This window comes from Hippocampus comes, unplaced genomic scaffold (genome assembly GCF_001891065.2).
Source record: "Hippocampus comes isolate QL1 unplaced genomic scaffold, H_comes_QL1_v1.1 scaffold144, whole genome shotgun sequence".
In the NCBI taxonomy this organism is placed as follows: Eukaryota; Metazoa; Chordata; class Actinopteri; order Syngnathiformes; family Syngnathidae; genus Hippocampus; species Hippocampus comes.
Window position 1 is genome coordinate 1,000,813 of NW_017805782.1, and position 27,795 is coordinate 1,028,607.

Genomic DNA, 27,795 nt, shown 5'->3' on the forward strand with positions numbered 1-27,795 from the left:
TTTTAGAGGGCCGTTTCCTCCAGGCAGTGAGCGGTCAGCTTGCACGTTGGCAGCGCCGCCCTGCATTCCTCGTCTTCTGCTGGCGCGCTGTCGCTCTCCATTTCTTTATCCTCCGTGACCGTGTCCTCTTTGCGGTAAGCTGCTCCGTTGGCGCCTTTCTTGGCCCTCTCGTAAGGCTGCGCGGCGATTTCGTTGGACTGGTCGACAAAGACACCACTTGAAAAACAGGAAAGGCAAAAAAAAAAAAAAAAAAAAAAAAAAAAAAAAAAAAAAAAAAAAAAAAAAAAAAAAAAAAAAAAAACAACTGCATCCCGAGGCCCCCCTTCGATTGACTTTTTGTCACATTCAAATTTCGGTGACCACTGTGTGGTTTTCTTGCATTGGCAAAGGGCTACCAAGAATGTTGTCCACATGCGTACCTCCAGATGACGCCATTTGTACAAAAGTAATAAGGCGCGATTGAAAAGACCCGATGGTGCGCGGTCACCTTTGGCGCCAGAGGAGTGACGCAGCACAGTTTCTCCTTGTAGCGTTGAGGCAGAAAGAAAAGCAGATTCCCCAGGACTGGGTACACGGTTCCTGGGCTCAGTTGCTTCTCCTTCATCGGTCCTAAAATCGGTAGACTGAGTCAATTCGTACTCGGACCGCGTTGCCGCTTTCACACGGCGTACCCGTGAGCAGGCTGACGAGCAGTCCCACGACAACCACGGTGGCCGAATTGTGAGCGCTGTACCACATGTAGGACAACGAATAGAGTGCGTCGACGCCCGTCGGCCTGAAAGGTGAAAGGAAACCAAGTGAGAACAATACGGGATTTTGTGTTCTTTGCGACGCTCCGTGCAGGAAGGTCAAAGCGCCATTTCGAAATGAGCTCACCTCGGTTTGGGTGTCGTCGCGTTGACCAACGCGGTCATGACGGTCGCGGTCACGTTCTCAAAAGGGGGCGGCGTGACGGTCGCGAGCGGTGACACGGCACTCGAAGCGGGCATACGCATCACAAAACTGCCGATGCCGACCCAGAAGGCCATGGCGAGGCCCGCCGCTAAGCCCACCAGCGCCCCCTGGGGACGTCCCGCGAGAAAGCGTGAGAGCCCGCCCGTCGCGGGGCGACCTCGGGGCCGCGCCCCTCGGAAAAAGCCACACTTACGACGGAGTTGGCCCACGGGAAGAACATTCCCAGGGAAAATAGGCCCAGCAGGGGGCCGCCCACCATCCCAAAGATGCTCAAAGCCGCCTAAGGGTGGAGAGGACACGCACATATGCGTGGAGAGAAAGACATAGAAGATAAAGAATATGTGACGATAATGTGTTGCTGGGCCGTTTCTAGTCAAATCTTAGTTGCGTGATAAACCCGTCAACTCATCCAGACATGAGCAAAGTGAAACGCGGGTATGACGGCACTTTAGGATTAGACGGATTAAAAAAATAAATAAATAAAATAATAATCTAATCGTCATGGTCATGTGAAAAGTTTTGCTACCTGCAGCACAGATCCCATGACGGAAGCGAGGTAGGCCATCGCCAGACAAACCAAACCATAGGCCAGCGCTGGGAGAGACACGACAACAAATCATGACCACAAATTCTTCTCTTGTACACGAAAGAGAGAGAGAGAGAGAGAGAGAGAGCAACTGACCAAGTCCTTTGGAGAGCAGCGTGGCTTTCGACTCGGCCATGTCGGGAAAGTGAGGTTTGATGAGGTCCTCCATGGTTACTGTCGCCAGGGAGTTAAAAGCTGAAGAGATGGTGCTGCAGGGGGAGAACAAAATGCCAAACTCTCTTCAGGTCAGTCTGCGTTTTCGTTTCACCTCTCTACGGAGATTCAACTTTTATGCCCTCTTTTTTTTTTTTTTTCCAGTCTTCCCTTTTGAGCAGAATTCAAACGAAGGAGACGGGAAGCCCCCTAATACAGTCAGACTTTCCAGAAAGGAGCCCCTTGTCTCAAACGACGACTCTCCATGTTTGTACTTTTGGGTCAGCGCCGGATGAGCAGCGCTTTGCCCCGAGTTGTTTACCTGAGCGCTCCGCTGAAGAGGCAGGCCACAAACAGGCCGGCGAGGCCGGGCAGGTCCTTGAAGACATCCATCACAAAGTATAACACCATCTGGCAAAAAGACACAACACGTTTGGAATCGGCACTCGCGGCTTTTGCATCCGCACGGTTCATGTGTACCTGATCGTTTGTTTGGACGTAGCCCTTATCGAGAGGGCTGTCCTCTCCGTAGCGAGCAAACATGACCAGCCCCATCAAACAACCTAAACACAGGACGATCTGCTGGCAGGGGAAAACAACGTAGCACGACCTAGGACGGACGTTATGGGCGGGGTGAGAAGGATGGCCCAAAAAAAGCGACGCTGCGCTTCAACCAACCGCCGTGACACTCACATAATGGCCTCTTTCTCAGTGCGGGAACTGAGGTATCGCTGGACTTGGGCCTGGTTGACCCCGTATAAAGCCAGCATCAGGAAGATTCCGCCTACGCCCAACGTCCAGAAGGTGTGGCGCTCCAAAGGATCTGGGTTTAGGCTACAACAGTTTCACGCCTTTCAATGCCAATCTGCATCAAAGTCAACTCCTCGACGTCAAGGAATCACGTGTCGAGAGATTGTCGCGTCGACTCACTCGAGTCCGGCAATGCGGCTGCCGTTCACGGCTTTCCTCCAGACCTCTGAAATCCCCCCCGCCTGGTGCGCCCCGACAATGATCACCGCCAGCTGCCCTGCAAACATGACGACGGTCTGGAAGACGTCGGTCCACATCACCGCCTTTAGGCCCCCCTGAGGGACAACGATCACACAAGAAGAACAAGATTCAGTGGAATTTATGGCCGAGGCGGCAATTTCATTAGAAGCGGCTTTCACCAGCGAGTGTTTTAGTGCTGTGATGATGGTTGGAAATATTTGCCAGGATCCACCTGGATGAACTGAAGTGTTGCTAAGCGACTGGAACCCGGGCTTGTTAAAACTGTTATTTGATTGCTCTTTTCTGCTAATGTGACGTTTCTGAGCGCGCGTGCTGTTTCCGAATGACCGCGAACGCACCGCAGCCACGGAGGACGTCACATTTCGCTCGCTCGCTCGGGAGACGCAACTTTCGAGCACTTTTCCGTGCAAGACAAACGGCTCGGGATAAATCAAAGTTGCTCTTTTCTCTGTGTCAGCTGCTAGGCAGTGGACTTGAATCCCGTGGCATTTGGGGGCGGGGCAAGGAGAGCGCAGCGTTTTGAAGAAGACCCGATCCCGGTGAGTGTTTTAATTGAATGTGTGTAATTAGCATTCTTATGTCACAATGTCTCACTCCATGTGCACCCCACCCCCCGCCCACCCCCGCCAGCCAGGAATGATGTCAAAACTGAGATTGAAATGAGTTGATGGTGAGACGTAACTGTCGGCACGAAAAAAGTGCACCGTTGGATCTCCACATGCACTCGGAGCAGGCGCACTAACATGCGAGGTAAGCTAACTCGCTCACAGAGAACGTACGTGCGAGTTGGACTGACACAAATATTTTTTTCTCCCTGGTCGATCATTGCGACTTTGTTTTGTTTCCGACGGACAGATTGAATCGTTGAGGGATTGAACCGGGCCTTCTGCTGCTTGGATGCCGCGTGGGACGTCAGCGAAGGACATTGGGATTTTCGCGGCCACCTGTTTTCCTGGAGGGTGGTAGGACAATCTAAATGATTTCCCTTGTTTTCGACTAGAAAAATCCATTAAAAAAAAAAAAAAAAATCTGAGACCACATGCGGTACACTCCAACATCCCAAGTTTCCCACTACACATCTGCATCACGCTATTTTTTCCCCCAGATTTTAGTGAATGTGCACATGCTAGGATACGCCAAACATTCTGGAACATGCGTATATTATAAGCAACTCAATTACCAAAAGTTAGAAAAAAAAAAAAAAAAAGTGTTGTCATGAATAAGGCATGAACAAAAAGGAGTAAATGTCGCCAATGAATTCCCGACTCACCAGAGAGGTATAGAGAGTGCACACCAGTCCCATGGCAAACACTGCTCCCCATAAGTCCAAACCTGTGACTGGAAGCAAATACATCAACACGATTACCGCCGCATCAACATATTCTGTCATCCACGGTGGGCATCGATTCATTTGACTGCAGATCATGAAATCATTTTGAGACAAACAAAGCAAATTTTTCTTCCTGGTAAATCAGACCAGTCGCGATATGGCCATTTCATTTTTTTTTTTTCCCCCGGAGGAGAAATTAAAACCTGCGTCACGCGGGCCGTTTGAAAACTTTGTCCAAATGGGCCGTCTGGTTATTCAGAACGCCCCCCCCCCCCAAAAAAAAAAAACAGAGCTAGTGGAGGCCATACAAGGAAAATAAACAGCTGCGTTCATTCAGCAATTGTTGTGAGTCAAGTACATCCTGGTCAAGGACGGCAAAACGCTGGCTTAATAACGACGTTCAAGTTTTTCTTTTTAGCTCCAAACGACTTACCCTACCCAGAATCCCGTGAGGCATCGTCACGAAAGGTACAACGACCCCGATGGATGAATGCGCCTAACGCGTCATTCTACGTGATTGTGGTCAAATCGATTGACATTTTCGTAATCCATTCATAATTGTCGTGATTTGATTTTTTTGCCCCGCCCCCCTCCCAATTGCAATTCACCTCATCTCGTCAAAACGAGAAAGGAAAAGGTTTGGCGACTCTTACCTGCATTCAGTGCCAACGCTGGAGCATAAAGGACCACGCCCATATAAATGACCTACAGATGCAGGGCAACCGTGTTAGCGGCGCATCAAGCCAAATTCAACCGCGTAGCTTCACTTGAGAGACCGTATCGGTCCGACGTTAAAGATACCATCTGGAAGATGAAGGTCACAGTCCCACATATGCGGACGGTCTTGTTAAAGCGCAGCTCCAGATACTGTCAAGAGCAAGAAAGAGAAAATGGTCACAAAAACAAAACAAAAGAAAGAATGCCTATTCCACGTAATCTCAGAGTCGTGGAGTGTTTGGTCACAGCACACGGCCGGCGACAAAATAACTGATAAGTGTCCTTGAATTTGGGGGGGGGGGGGGGAATAAATCAAATTCAGCATTGCTGATTGTTAATGTCAAGGAGAAGACCGCTGAGAGGACAGCTAAAATAAGGCCGACCTCTGAGATTATCATGAGAAGAGAGAAAAAAAAAAAAAAAGCACAACAGAAAGGGGAGAAGACGAGATGACATTAGCACATGATATCAACTGCTCATGCCGCGTGGATTCGACTTATTTTCCTCCCTGCAAAAAGCGTTCCACACTACTTGGTGCCCTACCCGGAACATTCCATTTGGTCGAGAAAAAAAAAAAATCACATTCATCTGAAATGGCTGATAAAAGAAAAGGTGACATTGTTGTTTTCAAAATATTGTGCAAAACAAACCAAAAAAAAAAAAAGCATCCTACTTCCATTGGATGCTACTTGAGTTTCTCAACTGTATTTCTTCACTTCTTTTACTTTGCGAGCACAAAGAGATGGTTGTGTTTGGAGCCCCGCATACCTCGTACGCGCTGGAAAGGCGCAGCCTGTAGAAGACCGGTATAAAGACGTGAGCTGGGATGAGAAGGCCCAAGAAGTAGGAGCAGCCCAGGAACCAGTACTGCGTCCCGAACGTGTAGATTTCGGACGGCGCGCCCAGAATGGCCACGGCCGACTGGAACGTGGCGAGCAGCGACAGAGACACGGGAAGCCAGCTCATGGAGCGGTCGGCCATCAGGAACTCCTGGAAGGGAAAGCGAGTCTTTGGAAGCGGGGCTCGGTCAAGGCTGCGGTTTTGCTCCGCTTCCAAAAAAGGCGTAATACAAGCCGATTCCAGCCGAGGCCACCAACAGCAACGCGAAGATGACGTAGTCCACCGTGGTGAAGTGCATCTGGACCACCGCCCCCATCTTGGCTCTGAAGGTAGGCTTAATTTGGTGAGGCTGAGAACAGGAGGTCGTTGAAGAGGCCGCCGGGGGGGGGGGGGGGGGGGGGGGGGGGGGGCGATCACAATGTTAAAGCCGCTACGTCGCCCATTGTGGTCGCCGCAGAGCTGGAGGGCAAAGAAGCAACGCAACAAATGGATGAGTGGTGTGTGCAGAGGGTGGTTCCAGTGCCCCAAACATTAAAAAAAAAAAAAAAAAAGTCAAACGGCATATGTAAAATAACAGGCTCATTCGACAAACACTCCAACGCGCGCGCAGTGGCAGTTTCCACAGAAAAACCAAGCGCCAAATAAATTAAGACGTCAGCGACTCGTCAACTCTGAAATGAATTGTGGACGATTTAGATCGTCGACTGTCGTCGTGACGAGACGACTAATCCTGGCAGCCTTCGTTACCTACCGGTCACGGTTGAAGGACAGTTGGGGGAAATACGAATGTCGCAATATCACGTACCTTGCCTCTCAAGTAATATATGATGATGCTGCCGCAGCAAGATTCCGGAATTGATTGTTTTCGAATGAATATCATAACAATAATCGTGTAGCGGTAAGCGAAAGAGAACGCTCGCACTGTAAATGGAAGCTGCCCCTTTGTCGCGACCTTTCTTCACCCTTACGCTGAACGGCAAAATATTATAACACAGCAGGAAACTTGAATTCAACACCCGTGCGATCTTGCTAAACAAACACAACCCGCTTGTGCTTTTGTAAAAGCAAAAAAAAAAAAAAAAAAAGATTTCCTACTGTGGAGCTGCAAGACGGAAAATTACTTTCGTAGAATCATGGGGAGCGAGCCCCAAATATGATCATTTGCACTGTCCTCACACGGTCGACTCGAACTCCCCATCGCTGTTGGTATACTACACGCACAGGCAGGGGCGGGAATCGACGGGACATCAACCCTGGGGGTCATCCACAGCACCGAATCTTTTCATACATTTTGGCTTTTATGTCGGTGAGAGTTCAACTCAGGAATGGGTTCCCGTTTTTCCTGTTGGATAAGGACACAGGTCGGTCGCGCTGCCTACGAGCGCCGACACAAGCGACCGCGGTCTTTGGAAATGGGGCCCACTTCTGTTACTTTCTCTCCGTGCGTGACACAAAGTGCCAATAATTCAAACAAACCAAGTTGAACGCCGGACAAAGCCATCATCGCATCCGACACTCGCAGCTCATGTTTCCGTCAGCTGCCATCAAAGGTGGGCAAAATGCAGCCGTTCGCAATGATAAGATAAGATAAGATAACCTTTATTAAGCGTCACTTAAACCGCACGTACAAACTTTATGGCACGATAGGAGGATAATGACTGAGACGTGATCAGTTGGCATTTATGACCCCTGTTGAGGAAAATAATCCCCGGTGGGGCCTTGTCACTTATCATGATGACAGAGGCGAGGTGATCTTTCCAACGAGCAGATAGCAAAGAGGTCAGGCTCGTGGCTCATTAACTTTCACCTCAGAAAGGATTAGAGAATCTGCTGACTGAATTTCAAAATCCCCGTTCACGAGCGTCTCCGTCGAACTTGCTCTCCTGCTAAGATGCATGCATTTTTCTCTTTGCCGTCAAAACTGTTCCCAGGTGCCTCGATAGCACGTCATGCTTTTCAGAATAAGGATCACGAATGACGGGACAACTGACACCCCACTTGTTGCATTGCACAAGTTGGCCCGTTTTGAGCACGAGGTCCCGTCTCATGCCTGTGAGCTGCTCCCTCGGCTTTGATTACCATGACAACCAAAGTTAGAGCAAGGGTGTTGCTACGAGGCGAGCGTGCCAGACGTATCTTGTCGTGTGAAAAAAGAAGGTAGGCAAGCACCCATACCGAATTTCACTTGGGCGTGAGCGCTTCCTTGCCGATCCGCAAAACTCGACCTCTCGATCGGTGCATGTGGCGCACGCAGAACAAATACAAATAGCCGTCGTCCCCACGTCGACGTCGTTTCCAAACCTTCAAGAAGATGGCGGTTATCAGAACCCGACGCCGACGTATTACCCCGTTCGACGAGCGTGCTTTCGGACACTAGGGCTGTATCACATTGGAAAAACAGATGACATTCGATATAGGAGTCGAGTACAGCAAGATCGATATTATTGGGATATTTAATTTGAACTTAAAGAAATGATACTTTTATCTAATGATACCTTTGTTTCCCATGCAGGTAAATAAGCAACCTCAGTGGATTCTTAGCAAATTCATTGTGCCACTCGACGCTGTTCTCTTATTGGATGGCAGTGATTTTTGTTTTTCTTCCCCCATGCATTGTGCAGCCCGACAGGCCGTTGCTTGAAAATGGCAGATCTTCACCCACCGTAGTTCCCAAGTCGTGGACGGAGAAACTTGGGCACTCTGGTGACCGAAGTCCATGTTGACAAGCAATTACAAATTATTTGAGGCCCCCCATAAAACGGCCCCTTTAAATCTCCTTATCTGGACTGAAAACAACGAGGACCAAGAACCACGGTCCACTGTCATTTCGCACGTGCTTATTTATTCAAGCTGCAATTAAGCAAGACCGGACGGATGTCCAGTGAGTATTTCTTCATACATAACATAAAAAAAGAGAGAGACACGACATCGTAACAAGTCCAACGACAAAGGGGCTATATGGAGCGTGTCCATCTTTCCGCAGGTGCTAATCGCGTCGACAAAGGTGGTGGCAAGCTGGCCAAGGACGTTCTTTCCATGCGACAATAAGTAAGTCAACTACATGACCGAAAGGACTGTGAAAATTCACTTCTCTTATATGATTCTGTTATTTTATGTTAACTGTTCTGTATCGCACTTTGTTGCCGCCGCAGCTGTTGTGAAAGCGCTCTAGAAATAGAGGTACAGTGTTGCATCGTATTGTGTCGGACGTCGCGGGCTTCAGTGATGCGGTTCGCCTTGACTTGCCCAACTGGCACTGTAGAGTTTGGACTTCCGCTTCGCCATAAACACGACTGCTCACGTTGCTACTGACACCAATCGCGTGTCTCGTTGTATGCCGAGTGGCCAAAGACGGATGCGACCATTGGCTAATTAATCTGCACGCGCTCGCCTTGCCGTTCGTTTCAGATCCAGTATAACAATGTAACGAACGTGATAGTCACATACTTTTTTTTTCTCCGCGGACTGCGCGAATTTAATCTGACTAGTGGTGGACGGGGCAAATGGAATGGACAGTAAATAAACAGCGATCATAAAACCAATTTTTGACAGCGCGACAACGTGGTGCTGTCGCCCACTTCAAACCTTGCTAAGCCGCAGCGCGCGGTACGACGCGAGTTAAAGCCCCGGTCTTTAATGTCGGCCAAATTTCAATTCAAGGACTTCAACGACACAATTGAGCAGCGTGACTTTCTTACCTTTCTCGAGCTGGTAAAATAAAGTACTACGTCAAGGTCTGGTCCGGTAGGTTAGTGCGGTCGTACGTTATTGGACCGCCCATTCTGGTTGACGCGCAAGATGTTGCGTTCGCGTACACTAGGTATTCCGCGCGTTTAACGCCAATAAAATGATCCGCGGGTCGTTTGAGCCCAGCTGACCGGGTCTTGTCAGTACTCCGTCGTGTTTGTCATGAATCGTCATACGTGCCAGGTTGGCGAAATATGACAATACTGCACCGTACTAGGTTAAGAATGAGATGAATTTGCTTCTTTGGAAAGCGTTTCCAGGTCCAAAGGCCGTGTACTAACACGTCCGTCGTCATTGCGGGCTATGTATTTACGGTGCAATAATGTCGTGACCACGGCGGAGGCACCATCGGACACGCTGTCTGTTAAAACACGATGACCTTACTCACGACTCACCTTTTCCTCTCACCTGAACATCAATTTATTCTCGTTTTGACCGCAGCTTCTTTTTTTTTCTCCCCTCACACCAGTGAACGGCGCGCATTCTCCGGGAGCTGCACGGGTTGCCACATCGCGGTCCCTCAAGCTGATGACGCAAAGTTCGCCCGTCTTCTGCGACACCGGTTACTGTACATCTGGGGTAAATCATTACCACGACTTCGCCTTCCTTAATGGCTACTCAGAAGCCGATCGTATCAATCCGTATTGTACAATTTATTACAGACGTCATCTTCGCTGTTTCAAAACAACACTTCATTGTGACAATCATCATGAAATTAGTCTCGCTGTTTAGGAAGGGGCTGCGGATTGGCCTCAGCCCTTGCCTGAATGAAAACCAACACATCGCTCTGCCCCAAGCGTTGCACGTTTAACATACTATACAGTACAATATTTTACAAGTCAACAGATGAGTAGCACTTCCAAAGAGAACAGCGCCGACTAGTGGCACATCATTTCAAAGACGACACATCAAACTCATCCAATGAGAACGAGGTGAACATTTGGATTTGTGCACAACAATAAGCAATCCTCCTTTAGGGTGCTGTTCAATGTCCGTCGTGTGTATTTTTCCTCAGTTCAGTTGCCTGATGATGGCGTTTATGTCTGTGCCGCGAAATCCGGTTTTCCCGAGGTCCTTGAGGAGGCCAGTCTTGTCCTTGGCGGCGTGACGGGCCACCGACAGCTTGAAAGGCATCAGGAAGTTGTTGGCTTCCCGGAAGGCCTTGCCGACCGAGTAAAGCTCGTGAATCAAGTCCTCCAAACAGATAATGCCATGTTTCCCTAAAATGACATCGAGGGAGAGGGCAGTCAGTTGATGTCTGCACCGTTGGGATGGACAGGCGCCCTAAATTCCTTAGTTTTTGTTTGAATTACTTCAATATAATTTCTACACCACCGTTTGATTATTTTCAGAATTGATGACTGAGGTGCAGTGAAAAACATACCCATGCGTTCTTCGATGAAGGTGTTATCTGTTAAAGGAACCGCTTTCTTGCCCACTTTAGTCTGCCCCCTCTTCAGAATGAGCTCACGCACAGACTTCAAGTTTGGATATCTAGTTGGTAAAATAATACAACTTTATAAAGCCCATTTCACCGCAACTGGAACAAAGCACTTGACATAGGAAAATAATAATAATACAAAAAGAAAAAAGTACATGAAATCAAATTAATGATATGAACAATATACAAGTGACACCAGCAGAAAACAACAGTGCCAGTCTCATGTGGAGTCGAAAGGCAAAGGACGAAGATGTGTCCTCAAACGAGTTAAAAATGGACAGAGACAACAGCACTGATTTTCCAGTCCAATTTAAAAACCAAATTCCAGACTTGAAATTTCAGAAATTGAGTGACATCCACACTTGGATTTCCCCCGGACAGGACAAAAGTGGCCTTTAGGAGAAGACATCCGTTTTGCATTGATTTATTCACACTCACCCCCAGGCCACATAGGGCTCAACAATCTTCAGCATGGCGAGAGAGGTTTTGCCGATTCTGACAAAGGTTCCACTGAAGATTTTTCTCAGTCTCAACATCTGGACAACCTTCATCACTTGGGGACTGACACCTTTAATGCTAATGAGAGCATATGTCAGTGACAATTCGCGGTGTGTGTCACAGTAGAAAACGGTGCGGCATCATTTAAAACCTCTCCTAAGGCTGTCTGAAGTTTTGAATGGGAATACTCACTCCCGAATGCGGATGGCAAAAGCTAATTTATACTTGGCAGGAGGCAGCGGGGCGGGCGGCCTCTCTGTTAATCGACGTATGCGAGTATCATCGCGATGTTTCTTATGGCTGTCCTTCAAAAAGTCTTCCAAGCGCTTGAACTTTATCGGCGCACCTTTACAAACCTGAAACAATATAAAAAGAGAAACCGTTAGTCTGCGCTGACGTTGCAGCCTACCAGGAGGTCAACAGCGAGGCTCTGCCCGCTGGTTTCGAGGAGAAGTTGAAGATCATTTGATGGATCAGGGGTGGCTCACCTTTCTCTTTTCAAGAAGTGCAAGCTTGGCTTGTGTGGCTTTTATGGCCTGGTACGCTTTCCTCTTTTTCAAGAGATACTCTGGGACCAACTTGATGACTTTATTTGATCTGAGAGAAGACAGAGGAAAAGAGAGAGACCGAGAAATAAGTGCTTCACTTACATTCTCAAACTATCTGGCTAGCATCTGCCAACTTATTTCCAAAAGTGTCAACTGAGAAATCGAAATTTGATTGCGAGTACAGTACTGTCGTATCAATGGAGGTTTACGGTGTTTGGCTGCCAGAGTAGCTCAACTCTTATCACCCGTGTATTTACCGCTAACGACTACGTTTTAAATCGTATAAATTTAATATTTATTCAATAAAACGTGTTAAACGTGACTGTACATTGCACACCCTGACATTTGGTCTGAAATTTGAATATGTCCGAGCCTCGACACAGTAGAGCCATGTGAAATGTAATCAAGTCAAAACTTGATTTCTCACTAAGCTGTGTTGAAAATAAAAACGAGAACCTTCGCAAAGAAACATTATTCATCAAAGAAAGTCGAACCAACAATGTGGCATTAACAATCAGAGACCGATGGACGATGATGTAAATAAACTCAATACATACTCGGATTCGGCCATGATCGAACGTTTACGTGCCACTCTTCTTCGACGTCGTCATCACGTTTGGCCAGGTCGCAGGGCAGGAGAGGCATTGTCGCCATCTAGAGTATGGAAGTAGAATACGTTGAAAACTGTTCACATGGAACGCATGAGGGCGTGCTGGAGTATAAATAATACATTTGTTGGTTTGTTATCTCTGAGTTGTAAATTTGACATGTTCAATAGAGCTTCTTAAAAAAAACACCGAGCTGTGATGAGAGCCGGAGAGAAATGATAGCTTCATTCAAACAAATCGTTATCTATGAAATGACCCGAATCAGTATGTATTTCTGATGATTATGTGCCATTTAAAGACTTGTCGTCCTCATCACTAGGGGGCACCCTAAGCGCATTCAATTCTGAGATTGCGAGTGTTTCGAGAGGCGCAGCCGCGTGGAGGCTGACCATAGGATCTCTCCTTGCAGTCTGATACGCCAATCGTACTGTCATTCAATATAAATGACACATTCGGGTGCAATTGGTAAAATAGATAATGTCGACATGGAAAATGCACTCAACGGACCCCGAGTTGAAATAAAACAAATTAACATCAGAAACGTTTGAGCGTTAATTTACATCCCATTTTACAACGCATACTGGCATGAATTAGGTGATCATAGCAGCAATCTCGACACTTTGACGTAAATCTCGTGCTATACAGCCGTTCTGATAACTATCGAAATACTACTAAAATCGATATAAGAGTAAAACAAATAAATACACGCACATTCACGTATTCATCAAAATATTGCGTAGCGATCAGTAGTCCATGTATGTTGATGTTTTTGCGTCAAACTATTTTTTTCCCTATGGTCATTGAAAGCAACAGTAGTTTCATTGTGGCCCTGCAGAGCTAACGCCATCACACGCAGTGACGACGACAAGGCGAGCTTGCAAATTGATGGCCGCAACAACAGCAGCGTTTATTTGCACTTATCGGATCTCCCCAGAACGCCAATGGAATAATAGCGCCCCGGATTTTTAAGTGCACTTTAAACGGGTAAGATTCATCGTTTTATTTATTCCACCTCGTAGTCGGCGACTCTTGAACGAAGCGAATGAATTACTAACTGTCTAGTTTTGAATTTTTGTTCAAATTCTCAGCTCTATCTCTGACTAGCTATTGCTGTACTGCAATAATGTTCTTTTTTTGGTGGTTCTTTAAAATGCGACATTCCATGCGTGATAGAGTGATAAATACAGAGCTGTTTGGTCGTTGAAAGTGGGATGAAGCTACCGCAAAGGAAGTTAATTAGTCGTGTCGATTAAACGATGACATTTGCCTCAAAATGATCAGCATGCTGTTTTCACAATCGGCTCTGCAACGCATTTCGCTTGTGAGGCTTCTTATTTTTGACGCTGGGCTGCGTTGTTTACCATGTTTGCCACCTTCAAAAGCCTTCTTCAGCACCATCAGCATCCCCTATTGATGCTTGGTGGAGTCATATGAAGGACACAACCTCGCTTGCATCCACCCCACTCTTGTGGGATGCTTTCCAGTGCTGCCGAATGCAGGCAAGGGAGGAAAACGAGGTGAAGTTTTGATGCAAGTGAATGTCTTGTTGCACGAAGTCGTGTGTTGTTTGCTTTGGGAAGGTGATGCAGCATATCGCTTTGAAGGCTTACCGTGGAACTTCTCAAGTTGAACAATCAGGAACATACGCCGTCTTCAGTCGGGATGGGCTTGATCATCGTTTATTGATTGCCGCATGTTGAATTAGAGTTGCACTTGATTGAGCTCATTTTGGCTAACTTCCGGATAGCGTGAAACTGTGGTCTCCTGAGATGCTTTGGTTCAGTGGGTCCGTGCAAACTGATAAATGAGTGCCCCCCCCCCCAGCCTCCATCTTTATGTGTGGGGTCTGCCAAAGATTAAAAACAATCTCTCAAGATTCAAAAAAATCTTTACGTGTGTACCCATCCTGAGGTTTATGAGCTCATTTTGGCTAACTTCCGGATAGCGTGAAGCTGTGGTCTGCTGAGATGGTTTGGTTAAGTGGGTCCGTGCAAACTGATAAATGAGTGCCCCCCCAGCCTCCATCTTTATGCGTGGGGTCTGCCAAAGATTAAAAAAAATATCTCTCAAGATTCAGAAAAATCTTTACGTGTGTACCCATCCTGAGGTTTATGATCTCTCAAGTCATTTGGCCACCAGCGCCAAAAGCTGCTGGCAAGTCTAACGCTGTAATCCTCAATGTTCTTCGACTTTATGGAGCAACTAATCCATGTTACTCAAGACTTCAAATTTCTCCCAAAAGTCCTAATCCTAAATAACAGGAGACGGTTGACATCAGAGCGTAGTAAATTGTCAAGGATGGTCTTCTTTTTAAAATTTGCTCGGCAATTCAGCATATCATCCATTAGACTTGTTTAAAACAGTCAGGGACACGCGATCAGCAAACGCACCCGCCATCGCTTTTCCGGTTTGTGCCAAACTTCCACGTGTCCAGGGAGTCATTCCTCCACATCTGCGATCGTCCTGATAACCCCGCTCCCCGACGCAGGCGACGCCAGCGTCTGGCCCAACAAATAATTGGGGCCATCTTCAGTAGCAGAGCTAGAACCAATTTGGGCAGTGGAAAAAGAAAGAACTGGCTCAAACCTGGGCGCTAGCTCGGCGGAAAAGAGCCATGAGAGCACAGACCGCTGTCCATCGTTCTTGACTTTTATTTCTTACTTGTCGACTGCCTCCGCTGAGCGCACGTCACTGGTTGATTTTAGCCAAAGAATATGCCATGGAACGTGGCTTTTTCTCGAAAGCGTTTGAGTGATTTCAAAACAGCGGTACCAAGACTGAGTACCAGGACAATTCAATAAAATAATGATGCTGTCGTGATCAGAAATAAAGAAAACGAACGTGTTTCGTCTTCAAAGGACTTTTCTATCCGTCGGATTTCAGTTCTCTGACTCGAGTCAAGTCTGCAATATGAGACAAGGCCAATGAGTCAGGGCTTGATAGCATCACATCGGCAGGTCAGGCGGTCGAAATTTTCAAACGGGGAACACAGTGAGCCGCTGCGTTCGGCACCGCGCGTCCCGCCGCATCTTCCGGAGGTCAGAGACAAATCCCAACAATGTTACTCCGCCACTGAATAAGATCTCGCCAATCTCTCTTTTTTTTGTGTAACTGTTCTGGAAAGCGCTTTGTTGTTTTTGAAAGCGCTGTAGAACTCAAAAGGTTTTGTCCTGTTTTGTTTCTTCACCAGAATTCAATTAGCGAGAGTCGTTCGCCAGGCGGCAAAGCACCGGCGGATCAGGCAGATGGTATCGCGCCGATCGAGTCACGAGCACTCCCCGATGGGCCCGCGTGCTTCCGCTTGCCACCGCTGCCTCAAAATGTGCAAAGTCTGTCATTTGCTGGTTGAAATGAACTTGCGGTTTCATTTCCTCTGACAAGAATCGCATTTACATCTGGAGCGCAGGCCAAGTATGGCGCTGCTGCGGCTTTCTCTCTTCGGTCCCGCTCGAGGGTTTCCATTTTTAATCTCCCTCATTTTCTTGACTTTTCCCTTCTTTTTTTTTAATCTTTCAATGCCATTCTGCTCTTAAGTCCTTTTTTTCCCCCCGAGTGAAGGGGCTTCACAGTGCTCTGGTCTGTATTGAAATTCTCCAACATTGAATGAATTGAAATCTTTGATGGTGTGAACCACGCCCCCAAACCCTCCCCCCCCCCCCCCCCCCCCCGAGATGGAAAGTTGAGACGGCAGCTTTGAAAAAAAAGAAATGGCGGAACCCACACAATGTGCTCTGCGGGGTCAGAAAGCTTGTTTGCAGGTGATGGAGATCCTCCAACAGGGTCAAAGGCGTCCTTTCCCAATTGTACAATTTGGAGCGCCTCATCGCGCTGCCTCTTGAGTTTGCCGCACACAAGTAACAATGAAGCGGGCGCACGCTCGTCGGATCGCAGACCGGCGGCGATGCGTATTTGGAGGCGGAAACAAAAGCGCTTTCTGTTTCGATCGAAATGCCGGCGTGGTTTTCAAACAGAAATAACCTGTTGTGAAGCGTCCGCCTTTTTGCTGGCGTCACGCCGCGCGACAAAGGCCGTGGATTTTTCGTCCACAGAAGCCCCTTTGTGTTCATGAGCGGCGTCAATCTGCATCGCAAAGAAGCCGCCGTCTTCTTCGGTTTCGGTGAATTTGAATGCGGACGCAAGTTGCCGCGGCTTTGGCTTCGTGCATACGGCCCACGGGAAGCGGGCTTGTTTACGGATGTCGAGGTATTTTCCCGGGCGTCGCTTCGCATGTTGAACTTCCTGTCAGACGCGACGTTCGGGGCGATTTCCATGACGGGCATTTTCCACCGCGGTGCGCCGCCCCTTCGACTTTGCCGCCCGCCCTTTGCGTTGGCCCTCGCGCTGCGCTCGAATCTGCCGCGTCGCTTCCCTGCGTTGCCCACGCCATCTGTGAGATGCCGACAGAAGAGACGCAGTTGATGTTTTTGTTGTCGGGCAACTGTAGCTCTACGCCGGCTGTATCAAAGCGACGCTCCCTACTTGCTTCCCACTGCGCCCGAGTGACGCTTGGTAGGGATGCCGCCGCCGTCGCCGAGCCGCAGTCGCAGAACGCTTGAGTCTGCCGCGCCTCGGCCGCTCATGCGGCTGAGTGGCTTCCCCCCGAAGCCCGAGCGCCATTCGATTTTATTCGCCGGGGCGCCGATGAAAGGCTTCATCCGCCCCTACCGGGGCCTTCTCCCCAAACTCCGAGCCCACCCCTGTGCCACGCTCTCGCCGTTCCTGCCTTGGCCCAGCAAGAGAGATCAGTGGAGAGGAAGTCAGAGTGCAGGCGGCCCCACGAGTGGCGGCCAAACGGCAATTTTATGCCGCTGGGGAGGACGCAAATCACATGTTTCGCTCACACTGAGGGCGGCGCCAGTATTTTGGGACACCAGCATACCAACCTGGGGAAAAAAAAAAGCTGGAAAGCGGTTTTCTTTCATTCTTTCTTTCTTTCTTTCTTCTGAGCACAAGAACACCCCCATTGCTGTCCAACGGGGCGCCGCGTTCACACGCCCTGTAAAGCAGGAGGCAGAGAAAATCCCTTTTCAGGTTCAGCGTTTCATCTGACGCTTCCCATTTGAAATTCTATCAGAGAAAAGTAAGGCAAAGTTTTCCCGTTGTTGGCAGAATGTTGTTGGCGAATCAATGGAAGCTTTGCGTTGAGGCTCCGTCGCAAGGTCAGTTCGGGACTTGAGCAAATCGAGCAAAGGCGCGTTTGGATGTATTTTTTTTTTTTGCCGATGGGTGGCAGGAGTCAATGGCGGCGGTTTGCCGGATAGAATTGTCACCGCCGTCTTTGAAGATGGGAAAATTGCTTCAAGATTCGGAGCTGTTCCTCAATACTTGGTCACATCGCAAGGAACCGCCAATGTGATGCGCGCCACTCTACAGTTTTGTTTTGTCACGGGGTACAACTAACAATCTTTTTTTTTTTCCCCCTCGTTCGTGAACTTGGGTTGTTTTTTTTATTTTTTTAACAGGAGCAATGGCGTATAAACACAAATGCCCCCACACGGCAAGAGATTCTGAGTTGAAATGCTCCCCTTCAATCCCCCGACCGTGCGCGAGCTGACCTTCAAGTCGCTCAACTTCTTCCATCTTTCATCCGCAGTGCAGCAGTGAGGTCAGCCCAGAAACTGCAGCAGAGGTAACTTGGAGGTCAGTCAGGACAAGATGCGAAATCGCCGCCTCCGCTGCCGTCGTCCCAGCTGACTTGCAAAAAAACGCTGCAGGTCAAAGGTCAAAGGTTGGGCTTATTAGTTCCCAATGGATGCACTTTGCTTTCCATTCTCCGAGTGGCGCCGTTCACATTTTAGTCCTTGTAAAAGCCGAACAAATGTCGCGTCGTCCCGACGGAACGTGATTGCACTTGTCAAAGAGTTCTGGGCGAGAGAATCCCGCGCGCGATTGGCCGCTCAATAACGTCGGCGCCATCGACGTCAAGTGTGCCGCGCCTTCGTTAGTGTACCGATAAGAGTCGACTTGAGGCCACCGCCTGAGAAGAAAACAAGCACGCATGTTTTTAGTGGTCTGCGAAATCCAACCGGCACAACTGCGACCGTGTGTGTGTGGCCTTAAATTCTGTGGTGACCACCCAGCCAGCCAGCCCGGCTCTTCTCTTTTGACAGTTTGACTGTGGACGAGGCTGCCGCCGCCGCCGCACCCCGCTGCAGCAGCACAAAACGTTGGGTTCCTACTCGACCGGCCACACAGAATTTCAAAGCGCCATTTCACTTGGCTCGGGTCGGGGGAATATTTGTGGGGGGCGGCGGTTTGGATGGGACGATAATACGGATCCCGCGGAAAAAAATCTCCGAGGTGGAACGGCCCGTAAATTCTCAATCTAGATGGGCGAGCAGCTTGCGCAGTGATGTGGAATGCGCACCAAGCGCGGAGGGATTTGGAGGAAATCCTCACGGCTCGGCGTTTCTCTCGCCGTCGGCTAACCGATGTGAGGTGTCCGTTGCGCGTCAAGTGAGGCGCTTCGTCAGTTTAACTTGAGGGCATCGGGAGGTCGTCTTTTCGGCGTGACACGTCGTCGCTCACCGACAGGTTGATGTCAACTTGACACCCACCGGGGGAGACTTTTCACCACATCCTGTGAGCGCTCCCATTCGAAGCGTGCGAGTGCGTTGCACTTTCTTCTGCACTTTTCTCTGCAGAGGCGCATCGCCCGCAAATGCAACGTGGTGGCTCCCGGGTTCTATTGGCTTTCGGTCTTGCCTGATGGGTTTCACCTCCGATGAAAGGTTTGCAGTGTCGAAGGCGTTACCCGGTAGGCGGCCGTCCGCACCTCGGCAGCCCTTTACCGTCAAGTGGAGGGCCTTCCGATTCCTCCTTTCCTTCATTCACGCTGCTCCTAATTTATTCCCCCAAAATACTCAAGAAAAAAGAAAAATGCTCCATTTTTCGGCTCAACACCTTCAACAGAAAGCTGATGACATCAAGTCGACAATACAAACCGGATACAATAGCTCGCTTACCTGATTTTTTTCAAAAAGTTTGAAAGTGGCCCTTTCATCCTTCCTTCTTTTGAACAGTTTGGGACCCCCCCCCCCCAAAAAAAATTTTTTTAAACACGTTGGCCCCCCCCCCCCCCCCCGATGGCCTAGAAGGTTGCAAACATGTCAGCCAGAGGCACAAAATTGAGTGAGCTGCTTGACGTGAGCGCCGCAGATGTGCGCCGACAGCTGACCTTGTGTTAAGAATGCAGCCGTGGCCAAGACACGACCTGACAACCGCAGCGCCGCCCCCCCCACCCCGCCCCCCCGATTGCATTAACAACAATGTCCAAAAGCGTCATTTCCGCCGGCATCAGGCCGAAACCTTCCATGTCACAATTTGCTTGGTTGCATTTTTATTTTTTCTCACACCGATCTGCACTCTCGCTCGGTCCGCTCGTGTGGGTGTTATCACATCGGCGTTCCATCAGTGCTGCTAATTTGTGTCCGCCGCTGACATTGAGCCATCGTGACACAATGGTGTCACGCAAGGTCCCGCCCAGCTCCACTTTGACTGACTGGAGGGGGGTCAGGCAGGACAAAGACCCGACCCGTATCTACCAGCCATTGGAATCCCGATGCACTTCCTTCCTTTGGGTCACCAATGAACACCCCAATGGCAATTTTCAGAAAGCGAACATCCAAGCTGAAGCAGAAGCTTTGTTTTTTTTTTTTTTTTAAACAATGAAATGGAAAAACTAGGCCTGCCGTTTGAGGCTCGATATGGAGACTGTCGACATGAGTTTGTCATCCATCCGTGCCTCCATTTTCTCGACCGCTTCTTCTAATTGGGGTCGCAGAAAACTGGAGCCCATCCCAGCTGACTTGAGGCGGGAGGCGCCCCCCGGACCGGTTGCCAGTCAATCACGGGGCACGTCTTCCGTCTTCTTTTCTCTCATTCGTCTTCACGGTTGATGCAAATGGCAGCTTTCTCTTCATGTCTGCAACTGGTAGAGTTCCAAATTATTACGCACGGCTCGGAGAAATCCTTGCCCTTGTTCTTTTCCAAAAAGCGGCTTCGCTCCACCTCCGCCGGTCGCAGATTTCGGCGCAAAGTCAAACCGGAGGCCAGTGTGAGCACTTCGTCGGGGTTACCGATGGAAGCGTTTGAGGCGCTCTGCAGCCTTTGGCCGAGCTTCGCAGCGCCGCCGCCGCTGCCGCCGCCGCGCCTGGCCCTCCGCCAGCCTCACATCCCGTCACAACAGATGACAGTGTCTGTCGAAAATGGCGTAGCGTGGGGATGCTTCTCGTGCCAGCCAGCCAGCCGCTTAGCTTCGCGCCAGTCGGCGACACGGCTCCCCCCAAGTTGATTGCAAACTCAAATGAAACAACTTCCACACTTACGAAAACGCGTTGGAGTAGGAATGTCCAAACAAAGGGAAAATTCTAGACGTTTTTTTTTTTTTTTGGATCACATGCAATCAAGGATGCTCTGGCTTTAGACTAATGTAAGAGAGCTCAGAGTGAGGGAACTGGCCAAAAGCAGTTTGCAAAGGCGTTTATGGAGTATTTTTGGGCAGCGGTCGGCCACCGTTCAGTACCCAAGCCAAGTCCGACAAACTGAGCTACTGCCAAGCCACGCAATTTCCTTCGGGCTCCTGCCTGCCGGCAGAGTCCACTCAAAATTTTTAAAGGAGACAAACAATGTAGCGTTTCAAAGGGTCTTCTTTTTACTGACATGACCCCCCCTCCCCCCACCCCCACCACGATACACCTGCACTTGCTGCGACAACCTCTGATTGTGCTGACAGGCATTCCAGGAAGTGTCGGTTCCGGCGGCCGTTCTGATAAATCAATCCGCAATTGGATGTAAAGCGAGGCCGCCGCTTCCAGCGCGTGCCGCTCGGTTAAACCGTGATTCAAAATGGCATTTTTGGATATGTACTTTTTTTTTTTTTAAGTCCAGCAAAGTGTACATTTACTGTAAGCAGCTGAGACACATTCCTCCAATTTAATTTCAGAAACACAGCGTTGGATAAGACCGCAGGGAGTTGGTGCGCACACTGTTTGTGTGGTTCTGGCCCGGTATGCAAATGACAGTGTTTTCAGGCACTTTGACAAAAGCTGTCTGTCCCGACGCGAATCGTTTTGACATTGTTTACGTGGAATGCTACGACACTTTTTTTTTTTTTTTTAAATCATGAATCACTCTCAGTTTTTGAGAGAATTCTGTTCATTTCCAATGTCAAAGCCACATTAGGAGGGGGCGGACTCGGGTCGGTTGGAGTCGCGCGCATTTCCGCTACGTCTGATGAAGTCCGTTTGCTCGCAGCTCGCAGGTCTGTCTCCGTGTGGGCCCGTCCGAAATGGGCCGGGGCCCGGCACCCTTCCGCGAACCGCTGCTTGGGGACCACTACTCGAGCGTATCTCGTCTTCCTCTTTTTATGTATATTGCAATATAAATTGCCGTTGAATTATTGCGCAGCCCTACCTTTCGCCATATTTTATTTTTTGTATACCCATCGAGTTCTTCCCACTAAGCAGACGTAAAGGGCTGTTTTGAGGGTTATGAGAGGTACAGTCTATTTCGCCTTATTTGGACCAGTCGGTTACATGAAATCTACATTCAGACTTGCATATTCAACTTAAATCTATCTCTTCTTTTATTTATCATTTTATCTGTACTTTTATTGTTTGCTCTTGGTTGTAAAGTGTCCTTGAGTGCTGTGAAAGGCGCTTACAAATAAAATGTATTGTTATTATTATTATTATTATTATTACATTGTAGCATGTAACATCTGTCGCAAATGTGGTTTCAATCTTCATTTCATCCATCCATCACGGTTTTTGGTGAACGAATCTCTCTTTTTTTTTCTCTCTCTCTCTCAAGTCAAGCGCATTCCGCGAAACTAACTTGGAGTACCTGTCGCTGTTTCTCGTGTCCTCCCAGCTGATAGATAATGGGCTGTGTGCAATGCAAGGATAAAGAAGCAAGCAAACTGACGGACGACAGAGAGGCCGGCGTCTCCCAGTGCGCGGGCTACCGCTATGGGGCCGAGCCCACGCCGCAGCACTACCCGAGCTTCGGGGTCACCGCCATCCCCAACTACAACAACTTCCACACACCCGTCGGACAGGGCGTGACCGTTTTTGGCGGGGTCAGCACTTCCTCTCACACCGGAACCCTCAGGACCCGCGGCGGGACAGGTAGTGTGTCGAGCAAAACGGGAGCGCCGGAGATTGACTTTGGAAAGGCATACCGGGCATCCCCCCCCCCACAAGATAAAACGCTTGCTAGGTATCATTGGAAAACCTTGTACGTATGTAACTTGTATGTAGCTCACTGAGAGCCAGGCCAACACGCATAAAGACATCAATTAGTATTTCCCAGTTTCTCCATCGTCGTCGTGAAACCATGCACACCCTGCGACGCAATCGGGGTCTTTTCGGGGTTTCCCTCTCCCATTTTTGCCACTCTCATGAAAAAAAAAAAACCTTCCCATGAACGGCCCTATCCGTCCAAAGTTCTGATCCGTCGGAAAAACCCGTTGCTTTCTGGGAGCCTGGTTGGAGCGTCTGAAGTCAAATGACCGGGAGTGGGAGTGGTCCGATCAAAAGCCTCCCAAGAAGGCCCCACCCATTCAGCTTGCATTTGTCAAGCGCCGTGAAAACAGATGAAAGGCGGTGGCGAACGCAGGCCCCATCAAATACTTTGCAGTGCTGCTTTTGGCTCATCAAGGTCTTTTGATCTCAAAGACGAATGAATCCGTTTAACCTCGCTTCGAGTTGCCGCAAACAAGGGATTCATTCAAACGTTTTGGGAGCTTTTTGTTGTTGTCGTTGCTACTTTTGGAATTTAACGTCGTGGAACTTGAAAACAAAGCTCTCCGTCAGCGCAACAATGGGGCAGGGGACCCCGTCGGTGTTTCCATCGACACTCGATGCCAGAAGGCTTGTTCTCCGGACCGCTCCGACTCGAGTTTATTATTGATCGGCAATACGTCATCTTTTCAGGCTAGCAACACATCGTGTTTCGGTGTGGTTTATTTCTATTGTTTGTTGATCTATTGCTTTAGTTTTCTGCCGCATGTTCAGAATCAAGTTCCATCAAGGTTCTCTTTGATTTAGCCGCACCAACACCCGGTCGGGGGAGCTGCAGCCAATTTAGACGAAATTGCAAGCGCGGCTGCAACGAGTCGCCTCCTTTGCGGGGAACTCAACCGAGATCCTTCGCAGAAATTTGACAAAACCTGCTATGGCTCTGACGCTTTCCCCGTTGAGCTGAATAGTGGCGCTGTATGAACGTTCTCGCCATTTGTACGCTTCGGTTCATCGGCGAAATGCCCATTTGGATCCAAACGGCGACCCGAGTGGTCCTCTTTTAGTCCAAATGACAGGTCTTCGCGCAGCGAGATGTTGATGTTGCTTTTTCAAATTCTTTGTGCAGGAGTCACACTCTTTGTGGCACTTTACGACTACGAAGCGCGATCGGAAGATGACCTCAGTTTCAGAAAAGGAGAAAGGTTCCAGATTATCAACAGCACGTAAGTCAAATAGGAGCCGGAACCGAGCGACGGGGAGGAGGAGGAGAGGAGAGGAGAAAGCGCTTTGTATTTGTAGTTAGCGCCGCTAAAAGAGCTTCCATTATCGGCCGCGAACAAGAGCCGCTGTGTGTTCCGTCTTGGGAATTGCAACGTTTATCTGAGGCCCGCAAATCCTCTCAGTGAGCTCGGAGGTGATCTGAACAAGAAAATGACAGCAAAAAAATAGCAATGAGTAGAGTGAATTGAAGCTTTCGACGGGGTTGCGTCGCCTCTGACCCTGGGACAGGAAGCGCGCTGTTCACACCCACAAGCGTGTCATCTCGCTTCCCCTTTGAGATACATGGCCCACAAACACACCGTCAATTGGCACTGTAAACACCCAAATTTAAAACTCGCAACACAGAATCAAAGAAGCTCCAACACATTTTTTCCATCCGAGTACCAAACGATTCCAAGCAATCCTCGTCTCAGCATTTGGCCCAGCAAGCCCTCAGCAATCCCCTCCGCGGTGCTTGACGGGATTGCCGAGGGCCTCGTAAGCATCTTTTGACATACCTCGGCGAGCTTCTGTCGCTTTGCGGGGCTCAGACGGAGGAGGAAAGCGCTGTCATTAGGGCTCAAGATTGCATTTTTTTTTTCCTCTCGTCTTGCTCTTTAATGGAGCCCATAAAGAACTGCATCTCCTCTTCCATTTCTCTCTCCCCCAAGCAAGCTTCAAATCTTTTTTTTTTTTCTTAGCCACAGCGACCCCTTTTGGATAAACACTGAAAAAGCAGTCCCGCGCTTGCTATGATGAGGGTGTCTGTTGAGGCCGACGACCAGACATGCCATTTAACTCATTCACTGCCAGCCGCCATGTAAAAAAACAAACAACCCCCCCCCCCAAACACCTAAAAACACATAAAGATGCACCTGGGATTAAATGAACCAATTCTTAAAAAAAAAACAAAAAACGTCTTTGGCCTTGAATGAGTCATTTGTCGCCCTCTGCTACTGCGTCTTCACGATCCCTTTCATTTACTCATGCAGGCATACGTACCCAAGAACTACTTGGTGAGATTTGCCGCTACGTTTGGAAGCAGTCGGCTCTCACCCCTCAATAAAATGCGTTGCTCGACATCAAGCGCGCTCGCTCATCTTATTCTCGCAACTTGTGTCTTTTCCAGCGAAGGGGACTGGTGGGACGCTCGCTCCCTCACCACCGGCGGCAGCGGTTATATTCCCAGTAATTACGTGGCTCCGGTGGATTCCATCCAGGCTGAGGAGTGAGTCCACAAAAGACACTGTGTGTGTGTGTGTGTGTGTGTGTGTGTGTGTGTGTGTGTGCGTGTGTATGTGAGGCTCCAAGTGTTAAGCAGAGAAAAAAACAGCTGACACGACGATTCCTCAAATAATCCGCCCGTCCGTGAGCCCAACCGGATGTTGTGGCGTCGATTGATCATTTGTGCGTCATGGTTTCATTTTCATTTGGCCTTTTTCCAAATGTCTTACTTCACGTCAATGAGTTCCCGTCGAGGTGAGATTTCGGTACCGTCCAACGTCGTTACGACGTACCTCGAGGGACGTAAACCGATCTGTACGGTAATTGTCGATCCGTTTAGTTCTCGCCATGGTATCGATGAATGGCTTCTCTTTTTGTTTTCGTTTCTTTTTCGTCCGGGGGGGGGAAAAATATTGGTGACGAAATGAATGACCTTTTTTTTTTTTTTTTCCTCGACTAAACGAACACTGCTCTGATTCCAGTTGGTACTTTGGCAAACTGGGCCGAAAGGAGGCCGAGAGACAGTTGCTCTCCACCGGGAACCCGCGGGGCACCTACCTCATCCGGGAAAGTGAAACCACAAAGGGTACATTTGACGACAATATTGGCGATGAAGCGAGCGAGAAAAGAGCTTGCCGCGCAAAACCCCCCTCGTTGCTCCCCGCAGGTGCCTTTTCCTTGTCCATACGGGACTGGGACGACGTGAAAGGCGACCACGTCAAGCATTATAAGATCCGCAAACTGGACAGCGGCGGCTACTACATCACCACCAGGGCTCAGTTTGACTCGCTGCAGCAGCTGGTTCAGCACTATTCCGGTAAGGCGGCTCTCCTTCGTTCATGTGCCGCCGGATGACTTCTCACGCTTTTTCCGTCGTCAATATGTGGCCCGCCGTGGACCGGCGACCGGTCAGCCGGGATCGGTTAAAGCTGACCCGCGACACTAATCGGGATCTGTTTCGGTATTGCTTTTTGTTTCTTTGTTTTGTCATCCATTTTTCAGTGGCCCGTCGTTTGGCCACCCCTGACTTGGACGAACGCAGGTGACGGCACGCGAAGGCTCGGGCTTTTCTGGCTTCCTCTGCTTTCTTGCATTCTCAAACGGCTCATCAGATTTAAAACCGGCCCTGAATATGAACAAGAACAAAATATCCTCACAAGGGCATTGCATCAATGCATTTCAAACATCGCGGTCCTATTTATTTTTTTTTTTTCTTCCCCAGGTCATGTGAGCGTTGTGCCCCCCAGGGGGAGCCCCAGCGATTTGCTCGGTGACCGCGAATGTCTTCTTGCGCTGCGAGCGAGCCCGTAATGGAAAAGATGGCCTTTTGACGAAGAGCGATCGATTGAGCGGCGATCCGGTTGTTATCAATCCAGTCCATCTTTCCGAGCCGCTGCGTTTCTCGGAAAAACCTCCGCTTTGTTTCCTGTGGACGCGCTTCACATATTGGCGACTTTTATGACGCCAGCAGAGCAGCAAATGAGCAGGCGATCGGCCCCGGATGGGCTTGAAGCGCCCTCGTGGGTCTGACCCCGGCCGGCCTTTATCTCGTCTTAACCGCCCCGTGTAAACACCCCGGGGATTTAGCGCCGGTTACGAAGAAAAGTCTGCGCGTGGGGGGGGGCTTTTATCCCGTGTGAGTATAGGAGAGGGGGGTCTTTGCACTTATCGGCTGGCATAGACGGAAACACGGCCCTAATCTAGCGGTTCGATCGATAGCGAAGCAAACACGAGAGCTTCCTCTTGCCGTCAAAGCAGGACGTTTGATTTCATGAGACGGCGTCAGCGGCCAAAGTGACGGCGAGCGGCGCTAATCGAAATGGAAGCATCCGGTGAACCGCTCGGGCGCCGAACGCTCTCGCTTGCGGTGTTGCATAAAGCCCCCGTCCGTCTTCGTGTTTGACTCGGACTCCTGATCGGACGCCATATGTGCAATAGAGACAAAAGTATTGGGACGCCCCTTCCCATATTTGCTCTGCGGTAGAACCTGAGCTCCTTCCGCTTGGCATCCCGGGAGGGGGATTCTCCCATCTGCGGCCCCTTCTGGAGGTTTCTCATGTCTCCCCACACTGTCTGACTCCAAACAGACCTCGAAAGTGCCCGTCGAAAGCATTTGATTTTCAGCCGAGTGTGCACTCTGCTCCACGTTTGCGTGAACGGCAGTTGGCGTGAATTCCTTCTTCCTCCTGCGGCACTTTTGTCTCGTCAACTCTCTGTGCTTTTCTTTCTTCTCTATTTTTGGGCATCGCCGCGCGCGTGGCCCGGGCAGACCGAGCCGCCGGTCTCTGCTGTCGCTTGGTGGTTCCCTGCCACAAAGGGATGCCCCGCCTCGCCGACCTGTCGGTCAAAACCAAAGACGTGTGGGAGATCCCGCGCGAGTCGCTGCAGCTGATAAAGCGTCTCGGGAACGGGCAGTTTGGGGAAGTCTGGATGGGTACGGATCCAGTCGCCTCCGAAAGAAGGCCTTGCATGGAGGAGGCCGCGCTGGCCCCCGAAAGCCCGCCTGATCGTTTGCCCCGGGGGACCTCGAAGGGGGTGGGGGGGCTTCAGTGGGCTCATTTTCCTCTCGGGCATGTTGCGGGAAAACCCGTGTGATGGGTCCAAAGATGGCCTCCTCCATCCTCCTCCGACCGC

The 27,795-nt window shown here is 49.5% G+C and overlaps 3 protein-coding genes and 1 long non-coding RNA gene across 16 annotated transcripts in view; 2 read left to right on the top strand and 2 right to left on the bottom strand.

Annotated features, from left to right (window-relative positions):
* On the bottom strand, window positions 1-9,856 carry slc5a6a (solute carrier family 5 member 6a). Of its 5 annotated transcripts, XM_019885017.1 has the most exons (18): window positions 9,290-9,384; window positions 6,003-6,050; window positions 5,788-5,941; window positions 5,520-5,744; window positions 4,836-4,901; window positions 4,688-4,739; window positions 3,975-4,042; window positions 2,624-2,778; window positions 2,387-2,527; window positions 2,174-2,303; window positions 2,016-2,104; window positions 1,637-1,749; window positions 1,481-1,548; window positions 1,148-1,234; window positions 877-1,061; window positions 672-775; window positions 488-609; window positions 1-197 (listed from the first exon to the last, which is right to left on the bottom strand). In XM_019885017.1, the coding sequence occupies exons 3-18, from the start codon at window positions 5,905-5,907 to the stop codon at window positions 3-5; spliced, it is 1,920 nt and encodes a 639-aa protein (XP_019740576.1). In that variant the 5' UTR covers window positions 5,908-5,941; window positions 6,003-6,050; window positions 9,290-9,384; the 3' UTR covers window positions 1-2. The 5 variants fall into 5 exon arrangements, with proteins under 5 accessions (XP_019740576.1, XP_019740575.1, XP_019740577.1 ...); XM_019885016.1 differs by lacking the exon at window positions 9,290-9,384 and adding an exon at window positions 9,747-9,856 and having other exon boundaries at window positions 5,788-6,050; XM_019885018.1 differs by lacking the exon at window positions 9,290-9,384 and adding an exon at window positions 9,734-9,807 and having other exon boundaries at window positions 5,788-6,050.
* On the top strand, window positions 2,801-3,844 carry LOC109524894 (uncharacterized). The gene is made up of 3 exons (XR_002170037.1): window positions 2,801-3,243; window positions 3,335-3,454; window positions 3,560-3,844. It is a non-coding gene; the product is annotated as an uncharacterized LOC109524894 (long non-coding RNA).
* Window positions 9,843-27,795, top strand: part of LOC109524890 (tyrosine-protein kinase Fyn) — a 21,846-nt gene continuing 3,893 nt past the window's right edge. Inside the window, exons 1-8 of one of the 9 annotated variants that reach the window (XM_019885023.1) lie at window positions 13,227-13,417; window positions 18,027-18,161; window positions 22,307-22,563; window positions 23,804-23,900; window positions 25,067-25,165; window positions 25,644-25,747; window positions 25,829-25,978; window positions 27,431-27,595. In XM_019885023.1, coding sequence (XP_019740582.1) covers window positions 22,317-22,563; window positions 23,804-23,900; window positions 25,067-25,165; window positions 25,644-25,747; window positions 25,829-25,978; window positions 27,431-27,595 — 862 coding nt within the window. In that variant the 5' untranslated portion in view covers window positions 13,227-13,417; window positions 18,027-18,161; window positions 22,307-22,316. Of the gene's footprint in view, window positions 9,918-13,226; window positions 13,418-13,931; window positions 13,951-17,391; window positions 17,593-18,026; window positions 18,162-22,306; window positions 22,564-23,803; window positions 23,901-25,066; window positions 25,166-25,643; window positions 25,748-25,828; window positions 25,979-27,430; window positions 27,596-27,795 lie in introns of those variants that run through there. The other 8 variants (XM_019885022.1, XM_019885024.1, XM_019885020.1 and 5 more) reach the window with 8 other exon arrangements.
* Window positions 9,973-12,485, bottom strand: rpl7l1 (ribosomal protein L7-like 1). Its single transcript, XM_019885029.1, has 6 exons — window positions 12,383-12,485; window positions 11,766-11,874; window positions 11,470-11,633; window positions 11,218-11,355; window positions 10,723-10,832; window positions 9,973-10,558 (listed from the first exon to the last, which is right to left on the bottom strand). Exons 1-6 carry the CDS (start codon window positions 12,394-12,396, stop codon window positions 10,350-10,352), a joined length of 744 nt encoding a protein of 247 aa, XP_019740588.1. The 5' UTR covers window positions 12,397-12,485; the 3' UTR covers window positions 9,973-10,349.

What these genes read in the sequence shown, in the direction of transcription:
- slc5a6a (XM_019885016.1), bottom strand. Translation starts at nt 5,907, where the DNA reads ATGGGGGCGGTGGTCCAGATGCACTTCACCACGGTGGACTACGTCATC. An exon ending in AGCCGCATTGCCGGACTCGA is followed by an intron (nt 2,528 to 2,623) that starts GTGAGTCGACGC and finishes AAACTGTTGTAG; the next exon opens with CCTAAACCCAGATCCTTTGG. An exon ending in TCACTCCTCTGGCGCCAAAG is followed by an intron (nt 198 to 487) that starts GTGACCGCGCAC and finishes TTTGTCGACCAG; the next exon opens with TCCAACGAAATCGCCGCGCA.
- rpl7l1 (XM_019885029.1), bottom strand. An exon ending in TTTGCCATCCGCATTCGGGA is followed by an intron (nt 11,356 to 11,469) that starts GTGAGTATTCCC and finishes TGCTCTCATTAG; the next exon opens with CATTAAAGGTGTCAGTCCCC. An exon ending in GAGCCCTATGTGGCCTGGGG is followed by an intron (nt 10,833 to 11,217) that starts GTGAGTGTGAAT and finishes TTTACCAACTAG; the next exon opens with ATATCCAAACTTGAAGTCTG.